This window comes from Chenopodium album, chromosome 9 (assembly GCF_948465745.1).
Source record: "Chenopodium album chromosome 9, dcCheAlbu1.1, whole genome shotgun sequence".
Taxonomy (NCBI): Eukaryota; Viridiplantae; Streptophyta; class Magnoliopsida; order Caryophyllales; family Amaranthaceae; genus Chenopodium; species Chenopodium album.
In genome coordinates this window covers 56,691,285-56,709,452 of record NC_137842.1, presented here as the reverse complement: position 1 = coordinate 56,709,452, position 18,168 = coordinate 56,691,285, and the positions used below count along the sequence as shown (strand labels likewise).

The 18,168-nt window shown below is 43.1% G+C and overlaps 1 protein-coding gene across 1 annotated transcript; it reads right to left on the bottom strand.

The window, feature by feature from the left end:
• Positions 1-522: 522 nt before the first annotated feature.
• Positions 523-4,110, bottom strand: LOC145557763 (uncharacterized). Its single transcript, XM_081618939.1, has 3 exons — positions 1,514-4,110; positions 1,349-1,436; positions 523-1,254 (listed from the first exon to the last, which is right to left on the bottom strand). The coding sequence occupies exons 1-3, from the start codon at positions 4,108-4,110 to the stop codon at positions 523-525; spliced, it is 3,417 nt and encodes a 1,138-aa protein (XP_081475065.1).
• Between the last annotated feature and the right edge of the window lie 14,058 nt (positions 4,111-18,168).

Sequence of the window (18,168 nt, the reverse complement as noted above, 5' to 3'; positions counted from 1 at the left end):
TCTTGCAAAGCATTCTGATCGATTAAGTCACTAAGGGCAGCATTATTAATACATCTCTGCATCATATCTTCATTATCGACATCCAAATTCAATGCTTCAATGAGATTTTCACGGTCATTGCCGTCATTCATCTCCTCATCTCTAGGTGTTCCATTGGTATTTTGATTCACAACCCTCCTATTTTTAGAGGCATTTGAAGCTTGATGATATTTACTCGTGATTTCAGAAGGTGTCTTGCTCAACATTCCAGGAAGAAAAGATGCTTTTAACCTTGAACCACGTGATGAACCAAGTTGTCCAGGTGCAAGATATGTAGGCTTCTTCCCAATTGGTGCCATTTCCCTACAAAAGATAACTTTCATCGTACAATGCAAAAAATTAATGGGTTAGTTTTAATAAAAAAAAAAGCATAATAATCTGGTGTGAAATTGAACAGAAAAGAAAATAAAGCCAAAAAAAAAAAATAACAGTAACACAAAAAACAGCAATGTCAAAAGGAAATACAATACAAAATAAATAAAATTAACTAATATAAGAACTAAACCACATTAAAACACAAGTAACTAGTTTTTTTATTAGTTTCTTTTTCGTTTTTTTTGTCAAAGTAGAAGCATCAACGATCTCAGGTTCCACATCAATCCTATCTTCAATGTTCATTCCATTATGTGTGTATTCTGATTCATGTGTAACAAAATTCAGCACAAAAGATTCCCCTTCCTGATATGCAGCATCATCATCATCAAATACTTGTTCTCCCATTGACATGTCATAAGTAGCTCGAGGTTTGGTCTTAACTGCAACTCGCCAACTACCTTTGTTTACAACATCGGCTGCATAAAATGCTTGTGATACTTGACTTGCTAACACAAAGGGTTCATTTGTTTTCAGGAATCGTTGGCTATTAACACTAACATACCCAAATTTATCCACATTAATGCCTCTTCTAGAATCTAGCACATCAAACCAATCACAGCGAAAAAAGACTATATAATTGCCTCCCAAATACTCCAATTTGATCACTTCTGTCAACACACCATAGAAGTCCAAGTTTTCGTGGCCATCACCTGTATCACCTAATACCACTACTCCACTATTTTGTGTTGCTAAAGATTTATCACGCTGAACTGTATGAAACCTAAACCCATTAGCAACATATCCACCATAAGATTTAACATATTGAATAGGACCACGAGATAAGGACAAAAGCTCATCCCCATAAGGACAATTATTGTTTTCTTCATGTAACTTCTCAACCTGAAACATACAAAAAAAATATATATGATAAACATCATAAAAGTTACATATAAAAGGGCAAAAAATATTTAATTCTGTTGGTACAGACACATACTTTTTTTCTGAACCATACTACAAAGTTTGCATCTTGCTCTTGTGCAGATAGTTCAACACCCTCATTTGATATTATATCAGCATATTCCCTACATTGCAAATTGATCGAGTTATTAAGAAATTACACAAATTCAACAAGTTAATAATTTTAATTTGATACACTTACCTTAAGAATGGTTCAACTTCGCTACAATTTTTCAAGGCATAGATGTGTGCTTGTTGCCTTTCTTCCACATCAAAATTGTTATTCTTTGCGGCTCCTAATGATCTTCCCGAGTGAGAAAATATAGAAATCTTTTTCAAGCTACTGTTTTCAGCATCATGGTTTCTCTCAAGACGATTAAACCTTGTTTCAACATCATTTAAGTACCTTGAGCATAAGGTCATACACTCATCAACCAGATAACCCTCTGCTATCGAACCCTCAGGACGAGCTTTGTTACGCACATATAACTTCAGTGTATGAAGATATCGTTCTCTAGGGTACATCCAACGAAATTGTACAGGCCCACCAAGAATTACCTCATCTACTAAGTGAACACTTAAATGCAGCATTACATCAAAACAAGAAGGTGGCATCCATGCTTCTAACTTAGAAAGAATCAGAGGAATTTGGGATTTAATTTTTTCAAGGTGCTCAACTTGTACAGATTTTGCACACAAGACACTGAAAAACTGACATAACTCAATTAAAGGCTCAGATACATCTTTTACCAAAAGGCCACGTATTACAAGAGGAAGTACACTTTGTAACAAAACATGACAATCATGACTCTTTAATCCTGTAATCTTACACTCTTTCACATTCACACAACGAGAAATATTAGCAGCAAACCCATCTGGAACTTTTAGGTGTTTTAAAAATTTACACAATATCTCTTTTTGACTCTTAGTTAATGTATAAGGTGCATGAGGCAATTCAGTTTTATCACCCTTAGATATAGGATGAAGTTTTTCCATAATACCCAATGCCTCCATATCAAGACGAGAGTTAGTTGTATCTTTTGTTTTCCCTTTGATATTCATGATGGTTCCCAAAATAATATCACAAATGTTCTTTTCAATATGCATTACATCTAAATTGTGTCGCAACAAAAGTGTTTTCCAGTAAGGTAACTGAAAAAAAATACTTTTTTTGTTCCAATTATCCCCTCTAGTTTTGTGACATACTTTAGTTTTCTTAGTAGGATCCTTAGAAAAACAAACACCTTCAAGATCTCCTACTTGCTCAAGCACTTCATTCCCGGACAATGGCTTAGGTGGCTCTCCTTTTTCCTTTTTCCCAAAAACATCTTTCTTCCTTCTCCACGGGTGATTAACGGGAAGAAAACGTCGATGACGCATATAGACATGCTTAGAACAATTTTTCAACCTCAAAGAAGTAGTTTTTTTGTGACAACAAGGACAAGCCAATTTTCCCTTTGTACTCCATCCAGATAATATTCCATAAGCAGGAAAATCGTTAATAGTAGAAAGTAAAGTTGCATGTAATTTGAAGTTTTCACCTTTGGATGCATCATAGGTTTCAACACCCACTTCCCATAACTCTTTCAACTCTTCTATCAAAGGTTGTAAATAGACATCAATTGCATCCCCAGGACCTCTTGGACTAGGTATAAGCATTGACAACATCATATTAGATTGTTTCATACAAACCCAAGGAGGTAAATTATATGGGACTAGCATAACAGGCCAAATACTATATGAATTTGCAATATTAGAAAATGGGTTGAATCCATCACTAATTAACCCTAACCTGACATTACGAGGTTCTGAAGAAAAGGTTGCATGTTGTTCATTAAAATGTTGCCATGCTTTACCATCAGCAGGGTGATTAATCACACCAATTTCAATATGTCTGTCATGATGCCATCTCATATCAGAGGCTGTCTTAGAACACATGAACAAACGTTGAAGTCTAGGCTTTAGTGGGAAATAACGAAGTACCTTCTGGGGTATTCTCTTACCTTTTTTGTTTGTTCTAGTTTCTCCACTATGCTTACCTTGCTTCCACCTAGCAGCCTTACATACTTTACTACATTCTAATTGTTCATCATCTTTCCAAAAGAGCATACAGTCATTAACACATGCATCTATCTTTTGATAAGAGAGACCTAAATCTTTAATAGTCTTTTTAGCATCATAAAAACAATCAGGAAGGGATGACTCTTTTGGTAGTAGCTGAGTTTTCAAAAATTGCAGCAACATAGTAAATGACTCATTACTCCATCTACCAAGAGTTTTAATGTGAAGCAGATTAACAATTGCAGACAATCTGGATGAGTTTGAGCCTTCATACAATGGTTTTTGAAAATCATCAAACAATCTATAGAATCTCATTGCATCATTATTTGGATTTTCAGGTATACGAGAAGGTGAATCCATATACATATCATTTTCAGGAATATCACAATTAGGAAAAATATCCCTAAGCATTGTTTGTATCTCTGCTTCGTTATCACTTTCTAATAACTCATCACCATGATTTCTTGTTGGTGATTCAAAGAAATTCTCACCCACCCTTTCCCCGTGATGATACCAAAATGTATAACTTTGGATGATGCCAAAGGTCAGCAAATGATCTCTAACCATATTTTGAGAACCAAATGATGAATTTTTGCATTTTATACAAGGACATTTAATCTTCTCTTTTTCACCTGTCCTCTCAAATGCATATTTAATAAAAATTTCAACTCCAGTTTCATATTCATTATTCAAACGATCATCTCCTGTTAGTTTCATCCATAGTTTACAAGGTGCCATAATCTGAAATTACAAATTTACATCACCCTTAAAGATTTTTTTACCATGATTTGTTGAAGACAACATATAAGCATATAGTACAATAAAGTATAGTTAATCCTAGGTAACAATAACTATTTAACTTAGCAATTTAATTATAATTTTAATATGTAACAATCAAAGGAATGGACTTAAAAGGAAAATGGACAAACAAGAAAGATCCAATATCATCCATAGCTATACTATGTGCACCTTATAAACAATATAGTTAAATAAACCAACAAATTGAGAATTACTATAAATTTTTCGCCAATTAATTAGCATATAAGACAAAAATACCAATCACAAGAACCAAGAGCAAAAAGTTTAGTGTCATACGATTAATGTGGGGCAAACATATGAAACATTAACAATATATATTCAATAATAAACAATAAGAATTACTATAAGTTAATCACTTTATTTTCAATCTATTCTTTATGATTAAATCGAAAGACCCACTATATGGGATCACTCATACTTCGTATAAAAGTATGTGGCCTACATATAAATTACATAAAAATAAAGAAGCAGAACAACTATCTTACTTTACTACATAATCATTTACAAAGAAGACAAGAAAAAGTTAAGCTCTAAAGACATTCATCCAATTTTGCCTATTCTGAAGGTATGTAGATGCATATTCTTGTTAAAAAAAACTCAATTTTTCTTAAAGACGTCATATCACATATACTCTGCTCCTACTAATATTTTACTCTTTGTTCTTCCCACTACAAAACATAATTGGTTAAATCAAGGCCAAACTATTTAACAAATGAAGTAATCTTTTGGATTCCTCAAACTATTATTTAATTAACTTTCACTTTCTTTTCTAAAATTCCCACTATAAAAACCCCATTCTTCCATCTCTACTGATAATTTCTAGAACAAAACCCAAAACAACGACAAATTTGCTAACCCTATACCACCTAAAAAAAGCAGTTAAACCCATAGAAAAATTATACCTTAGAAATGAAAACAGAAAAATGAATAGAAAATTAAACCCATATAAAGATGATTAAACGAAAATAAAATTGCAAAGATTAGGCTTACCTCAAAAGGTTTTTCCCCCACAATCACAGTTCAACACTTAGCAACTTGGAACAAATCGAACAATTGAGCGAATTATATCCAAATTTTGGGCCTTTGGAGTATGAATCTACTAAAATACTAACCAAATTTAAGATTAGTGAGGAAAATCCAAGCTCAACAAGTAGAATTTTTTTTGACAATTATCAAACTTGGAAGAGAGAGAATAAAAAAGTGACGGTGAATCGGTGATGAAATGACAAAGGAAACAAAGGGTTTATTTCCTGACTTTTCTTTTTCATTTTCAACTTTAATTTTTATTTTTAATTGAAGTTGTATTGTCATTTCAAGCATTTTTTTACAAAATAAAGTTTATTTGTCAAACACAACCACTAACTAGTCGTAAATAAATTTCATATGGTTGTAATTGTTATTGCAAACCCGGGAAGAATCCCGCCTTACTTTTGGCGAAATTTTGGTATTTTTGACGACGAGAATATTGACAAAGTACAACGAGATTCGTAACTGGTTGTAAATAACTATACTATTCGCGAACACTTAATAAACTCGACGTTGATACTGATTTATTGCGACCAAAAACGCGTACGGTCGTGAATTTTGGTCGTAAATAGACCTTTTTCTAGTAGTGCACCCAACCCACCATCGCACAACCACCTAGGCACCCACACCGCCTTGCTACCACCACTGCATCCACACTCCCATGAAATTTCCACCTCCATGAGACCCACGCCCACAGATCCAATCACCCTCATGAAAAACCCACGAATTCAACCACCCCCATGAAAGCCCTAAAAAATCCGACCACCATCACAAACCCAGGCCACCACCCTCACGAAACCTAGGCTAACACCCTCGCGAAAATGTCCTCGTAATTCCAACCAACCTTACAAAACCCAAGCCACGAAACCCCCCACAAATTCGACGAAAACTACTACGAAAACCCCACAAATCCGACAAAACCCGCCTTGAATTAATTTCTTAAAGGTTGAGACTTGAGAGAAAGAAAGAAGAGCTAAAAGAGGTTTTTTTTTTTCTTTCAAACGGGAGCTAAAAGAGGTTGGGAGAGAGAAAATATGGGGAAAGATGAATTTTTTGGTTAATTAATTTTATTGAAGGTTTTTTTTTTTTAAAAAAAACTCATTAATGCTTGGTAACCTGTTAACCTGTTGTTAAAGGTCAAAATTCAGGCAGTACCCAAGTTTAGTACCCAACTTGCAACAAAGCAAAGTTGAGTACCCAATTTGCAACTTTGGCCAAAATTTAGTACCCACATTTTATATTTACTCTTTATAAAAAATATAGGGAAATTCTCTTTGGTAACAATAAATTTTTTAGTTTTCTCAGTAGTGAATTGCAAAAAAATTTATTATCTTTAGTAAACCTTTACTATTTATAATTAGTACTAATGACATTAATGATGACTTTTTTAATAAATAATTAACTATGTTAGGATTTTATATATTTTTTAATATTTAATTAATTATATTATATAAATAAAATAATAAAATTAAAAAAAAACCTCCTCCCCCAACAACCACCCTCCCCACTCCCCTACCATCAGGCCGGCCGGCCGCCAGCCTCCCTCCCCCCCCACGTCGGTGCCGGTGCCAAGCCCATCCCCCTCCCTCAAACCCACCCCACCCCACCCCACCTCACCAGACCCCTCTCTCCCCTATTCCCCGAAACCCACCTCCCCCACCCTCGAAAACCCCAGCCACCTAACCGCCACCCTCGAAAAAAAATCCTAATCTTCCCTCCCCCCACCCTCAAGAACCCTCGTCGAGGGTTCTTGAGGGTGGGGAAAGGGTCGATTACAGTTTTTCGAGGTTGGTGGGCTGGGTGATGTGTCCAATTTATATAGTGTTTTACCCCCATCCCTTGGTCATAATTAGTGGTGTTTTTGGCTCTTTAGAGCCACTTGTATTACTAATTAGTGTTTTCTAGTGTTTTTGTAGTTTTGCTAAAGTTTTGTAGGAAATTGCACATTTGGAGCGTTTTCCGAGTTTTTCATGAAGTATCTACGAGCATTAGGAGGACACGACCACCTTTGAAGCCCAGGACCGGTTATAGCTGGTGTTTAAGGGCTTAGTGTGTGATACCGGGGCATTTGGACCGAGTATTCAAGACCCGAAGAGAAAATCCGGATTGGGCCGAAGAATGAAGCCCAATCGAAGTCCAAGCCTCGAGGAAGAGACCGGGCCCGATCGGGCGGGCGCGTAGAAGAGAGCATCAGCAAGAAGGCGCCCCCGATCGGTGAGCATTAGCTCGATCGGGCGCGACTGCCTAGAAAGATCATGAAGAAAAAGGCGGGCCCGATCGGGCGGCCCTTCGCTCGATCGGGCGCGTGTTTTTCGGAGCCGAGTTTTTAGTTTTCAATTAGGATTTGTTTTAGGGAGGTTTAAGTACGATTTTTGTAAGTAATTTTTTATTACCTTCTCTTTTAGACTTTCTCTCTCTACTTAGAATATTTTCTCTCTCTTAAATTCTCTCAACTTTGTTCTTAATTCCATTCCTTAATCCAGATTTCTTTTGGTAACAATTTCTTCTCTTTTAATTTTAGTTATTTTCTTTAATTCTTTCATCATGTCTTATTTTATTGTTTTGATTAGTTTAGATTTAATTATGCTTGAGTAGTTTTATTTCTAGGGTTTATGGGGATCTAATAAATAATATGAAGGGGTAATTTGTGATTGTTGATAATCAATGCTTGATTAATTTCCTATTGAATGATTTAATGCTCTGCAATTAGGTTTGGCCAGATTTAATTGTATGAGTTTAGCAATATTGATTCGAGTTTCAAGAGATGAGAATTGATGTTTAGGCTTAGTTTCAATAGGCGGACTAATTTATAAATGGTTAAGTCGAGATTCGAGAGATGAGATTTAATACCGGTAAATTAACTTTGGGATTGTAATACGTAGCGAAAGCCCTTTATAATCTTATTAATTGATGCATTGATGATTGATTATTATGATTTGCCTGGAATCTTGTTTATTGGTGAACCTATGCCCTAGGTTTTTCCTTCATTGATTTATCTCCTATTTTATTCCCTTCCTACGCTTACCCTTAGTAGTTTAATTACCTTTTTACAACAAATTGGTTACTTGATAATTTAGACTGCTCTTAATTAATTAGGAATAAATTGACTTGTTTCCCTGTGGTTTGACCCTTCTTCCCTATCTACATAGTTAGTGGATTTAGGTTTTATTTTTGATTAGGTGAATACGACTTGAACCTGTCACTGGGTAGGGTTTTTGGGGGTGGGGGAGATGCCGCCGAGGGTTAGTGAGGGTGTAGGAGGGCCGATTAGGGTTTTTCAAGAGTTGTGGGCTAGGTGGCCCGGGTTTTCGGGGGTGGAGGAGAAGTCGCCGAGGGTTTGTGAGGGTGTGGGAGGGCCGATTAGGGTTTTTCGAGTGTGGTGGGATGGGTGGGTGGGGTTTTTGGGGGTGGGGGAGGTTTCATGGTGGTTTCGGGGGTGGGGGAGGTGAGGTTCCAGGTGGTTTCAAGAGAAGAGAGGTGGAAATCGAAGGGGAGGGGAACGACTGGTAGCCGACACCAGAAAAGGGAAGAGGGTCTGGGTGGCGGCGGCGTCGGCAAAGGGAGGGGCTGGGTTGCTGGTTCGGTGGGGAGGGTGGGTTTTTTTTTTAATTTTTAAATTAAAATTAATTATTAAAAAAATAATAAAACTAACTGTTGTTTTGGGTGTTTTTGTCCCTCGGGAGAGTTACAACACGAAGACTGATCCGGGATGAGCTGTACCTGCAAAACAAACGGAGACACCTGTTGGGTGGTGCTCCGCCTCCAACGATCAAGTTAGTAACTTGAAAAGGAATAAAGAGTACGGAAATTTAGGTGGGTATCTGCTCGGATTCCAAGCTCAGGTGTTTCTCCGATGTAAGAGAAGGCAGGAGTATTAAATGATCAAAACGTGCCCCCGAAATGAGGGACATCTCCCTATTTATAGGGTCCTTGGGAATTGCCCCTGATTAGGTCACTAAACCCTAATCATTTGGTGGGCTACGCCGTTTTTCGGCGTTCTCGGGATTTGGGCCTGAAGGCCACCTTTTCCCCTTTATTTCTGGAATGACACGTGTTAAGCAGGGATTGGTCCATTTTGGACCAACCTGAGGCTGACACGTGTCACCCTCTGATTGGGCCACGTGGCAGGGTAAAAATACCCTAAACATTTGCCCCTCACAGATGTGACGTGGCATGCCACGTGGCATCTGTGACACATGTCACGCTTCGGTTGGTGGTAATTTTACCGTTACAGAGTAACCGTTCACCTTCCAGGTAAATTACGGAAATGTCCCCGTATTTACCCTCTATATATAGCCGTTTTACCCTCATAATTTTGTACGTTTTACAAAAATTTTCTAGAGAGAAAAACTTTGAGAGAGCAGAAGTCATCCGTTTGAGTCAGGCGCAATTAAGAAACTTTGTTCTTCCGCAACCCAGCCGGACCCGCCTTCCTTCAGATACCAAATCCAAAGGTACCGTCTCTGTCTCTCTCAGCTCTTTTCTTTTTTCACCGCTTGTACATATTTCTTGCAATAAATGGATGCATCACCAACACACTCGGCACAGCCTAGGTTAGAGTCCAGCCGGTCACCAGGGACGGCTGAGTCTAGGACTGGGAGTGCCGGCTTGGGGTGTTGGGACCACCCTTTGCCATGGATTCCGACCAGTTATGTGTCTGTGCAGGACACCATGGCTCGGACAATGCAGACGGCCAATGATCCAAATTACAGAAGCAAAGGCTCAGGCGGCCAAACGCCTGAGGGAGAAACGTCTGGTCAGGGAGACCAGACGGCTCTGGAGAGATCCCCTCCGCGCGCCCCTTCAACCCCTGCTGACTCTTTCTTGGAAGAGTGTGACCAAGGCGGCGACGATGCCGCCTCTGCCCCCATGGACCAAAGTGAGGGGGAGACGGAGAGTGACAACTCCGCCTCTACCTCCGAGAGCAGCGATGACTTGCCCCCTCTTCCGGATAGCGAGGAGGAAGAAAGGAAAAAATGGAGTGAGAAGGACAATCCCTTCAGCATCCACGTCTCCTCCAAAGACCGGATCCAAATGGGGGAGAACTTGGAGAACTTTAAGAAAATGCACCCGCTTGGAGACGGGTATAAGATCCGGGTGCCGCCTGAGCTGGGCACCATCGCTTGGGGGGATGATCAAGAGAACGCCAACAGCTATTTTGGCTGTTATGAGGCGGCGTTCAAAGCCGGCCTTCGCTTCCCCCTTCACCAGGCGGTGAAGGCAATTTTGAGAGGCTACGGCCTGGGGCTCTGGCAACTTACCCCCAACTCCTGGACCAACATTCTGGGGTATGTTGCCGCCTGCGAATTCCAAGGGCTTAACCCCGGCTGGGAGGCTTTTGCAAGCATGCATTACCTCAGCAGGAGCCCAGGCGGCTGGAGAGCGTGGTATACTCTAACCACGCAGCCGCAATATATGATGACCTTGGACAAGGTCTCCAAGTTCGATGGTTGGAAGCACAGGTTCTACCTGATGTCAGCCCCAACCAGACGGGAGAATTATGAATTCCGTCTGTACAATAAGAAGCCTGACTTGTTGGGCAGGAAGTGCGCTCTTCCCCGGATCCCAGAGGAAGACTTTGACAAAATAATTGAGGCAGACTTTTTCGGCCTCAAAGACGCAACTCTGTCAACCGGGGAAACAATAAAATTCCCTAAGAACTGGATTCCCAAGAGCGCCTGGTTCAGGGATGAATGTTTCTTAGCCGCCTGCGGGCTAGGGCACATGTTTAATAAACGTATGCACCTGAGTTCATACCGTCTGTAGTATTTTTCTATCGGTATTGATTTATGATGACCAATTTCTTTCTTTTTGCAGAAGAAGCATGGAACATGCTGCAGACGGAGAAAACTCCCAAGCGGTCTTCTGCGGCCATCCGCAAAGAGCTTGCAGAGAAAGCTGCGGCCGAGGTCAGGGCCAAGGTATTGAGCGCCTGACCCTTTCTTAAGTTTATTTTATAAACTGTCTTGCCCGGATACTAACCTTTACTTGTTTATTTTCACAGGGGGGAGAAGTTGGGAAATCGTTTGAGAAGAATCTCAAACGGGCCAGAGAGGAGGCCCCAGCCGTTCTCAATAAAATAAAAAAGTCCGCCTCTACGTCAACTCCTGGCGCCTCAGCCGGGGTTAAGACGATGCGGATAGCGGGGCGACTCGAGAAGGTAGGCGGCAGCGTGTGCCTTGATCTTGCCAACCCCTCAGCAGCCGCGGAGTTCACCACGTCCGCAAGCGTCTCCCGCTTGGTCGGCTCTGAAGGTAAGAACCCTTTTGAATCCCCGCTTGAGCTGGGGTGGCCTTTACGGGTGAAATCCCACTCCCAACAGACGTCATCCTGAGACGGTCGGCAACAAATAGGTGCAGCCTTAGTTTCGCACTCATCACGTATTGATTGTGGTGCAGATCAATCTCCTCGCTGGCCAGACGTCCAGAAGCACGCCAAGGCCATGCTGGACGCCGTCCGGAAGAGGGATAAGGACAATATCCCTGGGATAGAGACGTTCAATCTTGAACGCATTCTATCCCTTCTGGCTGAGGTAAGAAACTTGTCAATTCCATGTTATTTTTTCAATTAATTACCCCGCCTGTAATTCTTATACCGCCTGCTTTTTTGCAGGCCATGCTGCGGGTGGACGGGCTCAAACGTCCTTATTCCCGCAAACGGGAAGAGGTAAAAAGGGCCAAGAAGTCTGCCATAGACGCTGATAATATTGCTTTCCACTCAACTATCGTAAATGAACTTGAAACTAAAGCAATAATTATGACACAGGCGTCTAAAATCCAGCAGCTGGAGCTAGATCTGAAGGCGGCCGACCAGCGGGTAACGGATGCTGAGGCGGCCAAGAAAAGGGCGGAGGAGGCCCAGAAGAAAGCAGACGAGAGCGCCAAACAGGCTAAAGAGGTGCTCAAGAAGGCCCAGGCGGACCTTGGCAAACTGAAATCCAAGGTTGAGAGGCTGGAGAAGGATGCTGCTCAAGCTCAGAAAAACTTTGCAGCAACCCTGGAGGCGGAGCAAAACCGCCTTGTTGCTGAGAGTGATGCTGACAACGACGCCCGTATGAAGATTGCTTGGGCTGCCTTGTATCCAGACGCTGATTATAGCATCTGGACAATGACGCACAGTTATGCCGAGTACGTGGTGTACTTGAGAGAGCAAGGTGAGCCAGAGCCTGCCTCCTTTGAAGCCTGGCTCAGCAACAATGAGCCGTCCGCGCCTGAGCTTCCTGGTCCCGGCGAAGCGCACCAAATTCTCTCAGATGATGAGGAGAAGGGGGAGAACCAGGAGGCTCCGTCTGTAGGCCAGAAGTGACTTTTCAGCGGCCGTATGCCAATCTCCGCTTTTGTCTTTTTCTTTTATTCAGCGGCTGTATGCCAAAACTTGCTTTTTCCGGCCTGCGTGCCGAGTATTCCTGTATTTACCGGCTGTGGAGCCGTGTTAATTAACAATTTCTCTCTCCCGGACGAGGTCCGGTTAACATTTGATCCATTACAACCGTTTGGTTGGATGGACTTTATGAATTGCACCGACTAAGTCGGTTTTGATTATTTTGCATTTGAATTTTTAAATTTTGCCTATCTTATGAAAAGCATGCGGCGATTCTTTGCCTTACTAGTCAATAGTCTGGCTGTCCTTGCCCCTGGACGGCTGTGTGATTGGTTTCAGTTGGAGCTGGTTGATTGACTTGAAAACGTCTGATGCTGCAAAGAGCATGATATGTTTGTAAGTCAATCAATCACAGTAGTGATTGCCCCAAACCAAGTGCACAGCCGTACACCCACAGGCGTTTAGGTCACTACCCAGACGGGTTACGCCCGTCTTGGTAGAGATTTCATAGCCATTGAACTCTTGCCCCAATTGGGGTGAGGTGCAATTTTTGGAATGGATAACCTAAGTGAGAACCTCAGCCGGTGACCGACTGATGCCTATGGGCATCCGGTATTTAGGAACTTATTCGTTCTTCGTAGGTTATTTCGGTCAGACGGCTATGAGTTGACCAATTTGGTCGTTCAATTTTTGTCGTCTGCATGGATACGTAGAACCGACAAATAATCTGTTCTCTGCGACGATTGCACCCGGAGGGGTGTCGCCGGACGCCTTTGTCCATGTTGGGACAGGCGATTTTATAAAAAGAGCAACCATCCGGCCATTTTAGCCTCTGGTCTTGTTTGAGACCGGTTGTGTAGCCACTAAACATTTTTGTGCTTAGTTTCTTAATCAGTGTTGAATTTACACCAAGTATCGAACTTAGTTTTTTAATCAAACGAGTCTGTCTGGGTATTACCCAGGCGGATCATGCTAAGTATCAAACTTAGTTAGAAAAATGGTTAAGCAGTTGAATAAACAAAGTATCCAACTTAAGTAAACAAGGGATCCGAGCATTACCCAGGCGGATAAACAAATGTAACCTTTACCAAGTATCGAACTTAGTTAGGTAAATGGGCAATCCGCCTGGATATTACCCGGATGGATAATCAAACGATAACTCAAATTTGCAAACAAAGACTTAATCTTCAATAATTGACTCATTGTTTACAAAAAATTACAATCTCAGAAGTAGTACTTTTTTAGATTGTCTACATTCCAAGTTCTAGGCAGGCGCCTGCCGTCTGGAGTTTCCAGGCGGTAGGTGCCGTCCCTTACTTCTTCATAGATCCGGTAGGGGCCTTCCCAATTTGGGGTTAGCTTCCCCAGCTCATTGGCCCTACCGGTTGCCTCCATTTTTCGTAACACTAGGTCGTCAACTTTCAAAGGACGCTTGTGTACTTTTTTGTTGTAGGCTCTAGTCATTCTCAGGCGGTAAATCTCATGACGCAAGGCGGCATTGCCCCGGCGCTCTGGGAGTGAATCCAATGCCAGGCGCATTGCTTCCCAATTTGCCTCTTCATCATACAACATGACTCTGAGAGTCGGCTCGTAGTGTTCGATGGGTAAGACGGCTTCAGCACCGTAAACCATGAGAAATGGGGTTTCACCGGTTGCCCCTTTCGTTGTTGTCCGGATGGCCCATAGGACATGGATTAATTCTTCTGCCCATAAGCCACCGGCTCTTTCTATTTTCTTTTTGATGCCGTCTGAGATGATTTTGTTGAAAGCTTCAACTTGGCCGTTTGCTTGGGGGCGACCAACAGATGCAAAATAACTTGAGATCCCCTGATCTCCCAACCAAGTTTTTAGCTGAGGCGTCTCAAACTGAGGACCATTATCAAACACCATGGACATGGGTACCCCGTACCGGGTGATAACATTCTTCCAGATGAAGGAAATAACGTCTGAGGTCTTGATGTTCTTAACCGCCTCAGCCTCAACCCACTTGGTGAAATAGTCCACAGCCACTAAGATATAGCACTTTCCGCCTGGAGCAGGCGTGTAGGGACCCAAAATGTCCATACCCCACTTTGCAAACGGGATTGGACTGTGGATGGCCATCAAATCAGTAGCCGGTCGATGAATAAGTTTTCCAAACTTTTGGCACTTGTCACATTTTTTCACCAATTCCTTGGCGTCTGCCTCAAGAGTGGGCCAAAAGTAATGTCGTCTGGCTCTGACGGCTAGGGACCTGCCGCCTATGTGAGAGGCGCAGAATCCTGAGTGCAAGTCTTCGAGAACTTCTTTCCCCTTTTCTGGGGTGACACACTTCAACAAAGGCTTCAAAAACCCCGCCTTGAAGAGTTCTCCACTTCTCAACTCGAATCTTGCAGCTCGCTTCTTCAGGACGGCTGCTTCCTGTGGCGAATCAGGAAGTGTGCCGTCTGAGAGATAAGCCCGGATGCCATCCATCCAGGTAGAGCTTCGGTCCAAAACTCCAATGGGATCTTCATTGATGCTTCTCTTTTCTAGAACTTCCCAAAAAACAGACCGAGGCGTATCATGGCAGGCGGAAGATGCCAGTTTTGACAACGCATCCGCCTGGTTATTTTCAGACCTAGGCACTTGGTTCAGCCGGAATTCCTCAAGTGCCCCGGCCTCCTCTTTGACTGCCCGAAGATATTTGATCATAGCCGGATGTGTAGCCTCATAACTTCCCTCATACTGGCTAACAACCAATTGAGAATCAGAGTAGGCGTCAATTTTCATGGCCCCCGCCGCCTTACACATACGCATGCCGGCTAGTAGGGCTTCATATTCCGCCTCATTGTTAGAGGCCTGAAACTTGAAGCGTAGTGCATACTCAAATCTGTCTCCTTCAGGAGACTCATAAATTACACCTGCACCACAACCGTTCTTTGTAGAGCTCCCGTCTACATACACTTTCCAAACCTGATCAAAATTATCCGGAGCCACCGGACGAGTCATTTCTACAATGAAGTTGGCAAACGCCTGACCCTTCACTGCCTTTCTTGGTTCGTAAGTGATTTCAAGGCTTTGCATTTCAATAGCCCATTTCAACATTCTCCCGGATGAGTCCAAGGTGGACATTGGCCGCTTGAGTGGCTGGTCCGTGTAGATCACCACCGGATGTGCCAAAAAATAAGGCTTCAATTTTTTGAATGCCATATACAAAGCAAGGCCAAATTTCTCAACCATGGGGTACCGGAGTTCAGCATTTTTAAGAACATGACTAATGAAGTAAACCGGGAGCTGCACGCCGTCTCGCTCAACAAGGAGAACGGCACTGAGGGCATGGTCTGAGACGGCTAAGTACATGTACAACATCTCCCTAGGCAAAGGGCTGACCAACCTAGGTAGAGAGTGTAAATGCTCTTTCAACCTCTGGAACGCCGTCTCAGCATCATCCCCCCATTCAAATCTGGTCTTCTTCCTGATTGCTTGGAAGAAGTAGAGGCATTTGTCGCCTGACCGGCTGAGGAATCTTCCCAAGGCAGCCAGGCAACCGGTGAGTCTTTGGACTTCCTTGACAGAATGGGGTGACTGCATGTCAATCACCGCCTGTATCTTCTCAGGGTTAGCCTCTATCCCCCTTTGATCAATCAGGAACCCGAGAAGCTTCCCAGACTCAACACCAAAGACGCATTTCTTAGGATTTAACATGACCTTATGCCGCCTGAGTGTGGTGAAGGTTTCTCGGAGATCAGCAAGGTGATCCGCCTGCTGCTTAGATTTGACTATCATGTCATCAATGTACGCCTCCACATTCCTCCCAATCTGATTAACAAAGACCGTATTAATCATTCGTTGGAAGGTGGCAGGCGCATTTTTCAAGCCAAACGGCATCACAGTATAACAGAATAACCCCTGATCAGTGACAAAGGCTGTCTTCTCTTGATCTTTTTTCCACAGGGGTATCTGATGGAAGCCGGAATAGGCATCCATAAAACTCATCAAGGCGTGGCCGGCTGTAGAGTCGACCAAGCTGTCGATTTTTGGAAGCGGATAACTGTCCTTTGGACACGCCTTGTTGAGGTCTGTGTAATCAACACACATGCGCCAGGTCCCATTCGGTTTCTTAACAAGGACCACATTGGCCACCCAGTCGGGAAAATTACAAGGCCGAATGAACCTGGCATCTAGCAGCTTTTTGACTTCGGCAGCTGCCGCCTGACTTCTTTCCTCGCCGTGGTTTCTTTTCTTTTGCCGGATGGGCTTCTTTTTGGGATCCACGGCAAGTTTGTGGACAGCGAGATCCGGGCTGACGCCTGGCATCTCTTCCACTTCAAAGGCGAAGATGTCTTTGAATTCCTTCAGCAGAAGGTGTAGGCTTGCACCCAAGGTAGCATGCGCAACCGTCCCAACCTTAACAGTACGTTCTGGACGGCTGTCATCCAGAACGAGATCAATGCATTCGTCAGCCGGTTGGGGACGGAGCTCATCTGACCGCTCACCGGTCAGTGATTGCTATTTTTTCTCCTTCTTCACCTCCACCAACAGAGGTGCCTTTCTTTTCTTACCGACTGCTGGTGGGGCGGGAGCTGGGTCGGCATCCTTGACATTGTCAAGGTCTATTGGTTCTTGACCGCCTGGGGCCACGGTATCTCGAACGGCTGAGAGATAACACTCTCGGGCCGTCTTCTGATCCCCATTCAAGGAACCAACAGAGCCGTCATCCCTCTCATACTTGATGAGCATGAGAGACGGGATGATTACTGCCTTGGCTACGTTAAGGGTTGGCTTGCCAAGGATGATGTTGTAGGCGGTCAACTCCTCAACGACCAAGAATCTGACGACAATGTGTCGTCCCTGGCGTTTCTCCCCCAGCCGGATGGGTAAGTCAATTCTCCCGGCTGGGTAGACCATCCCACCCCCAAAACCAACCAAGGGGTGGGTGACCGGATGCATGCTGCTGACATTGTATTTCAGCTTTTGCAGGCACCGGAGGCTGATGATGTCTGATGAGCTGCCGGTGTCTATAAGGATCCGTCCAACTAGCTGGTTGGCAACCTTACATTCAATGACCACCGGGTCATCATGCGGGCGGCGGACGCTGCCCCTGTACTTCTCAGTGATCAGGACGTCTGGGAAGGAGGAGCTGGCTTCCGCCTGCTCATCATCATCTTTGTCCATCTTTCGAAGATGGCTCTTGGTGCCCCGGATGGTAGGGCCACCACATGAGAACCCGCCAGCTATAGTGTAGACCGGCTCCTTATCGGTATCCGAACTACTAGCAGGCTGGGGGGTAGTCTTGGAGGACTGACCCTTGTTTTTCTTCTTTGCCCCGGCTGGGGACTTAGAAATGTAGGACTTCAACAGCCCTTTGTCAGCCAGACGGTCCAACGCACGCTGAAGACTGAAGCAGTCGTTGGTGTCATGGCCAACTTCCTCATGAAACTGACAGAATTTATTCTTGTTCCGTGACTGGACAGAACTCTTCATAGGATTCGGCTTCTCAATGGACAGCCGGTCCTTTACCTCCATGAAGATGGTGTTGGAGTCTTTGTTAAACTCGTACTTGGGGACGTACGGTTTAAACTCTTTCTTTTTCTTCTGGGTCGGCTGGTCAGAGTCACTAACCGCCCAGACTTCTTTTCTCTTCTTGCTCTCTTCTTTCTTTTTTGCCGG

Excerpts from the sequence above, each read along its gene's own strand:
- LOC145557763 (XM_081618939.1), bottom strand. The coding sequence starts at position 4,110 with ATGGCACCTTGTAAACTATGGATGAAACTAACAGGAGATGATCGTTTG. Across the intron at positions 1,437-1,513 it reads GAAGTTGAACCATTCTTAAG|GGAATATGCTGATATAATAT; the intron begins GTAAGTGTATCA and ends TTTGCAATGTAG. Across the intron at positions 1,255-1,348 it reads TAGTATGGTTCAGAAAAAAA|GTTGAGAAGTTACATGAAGA; the intron begins GTATGTGTCTGT and ends TGTATGTTTCAG.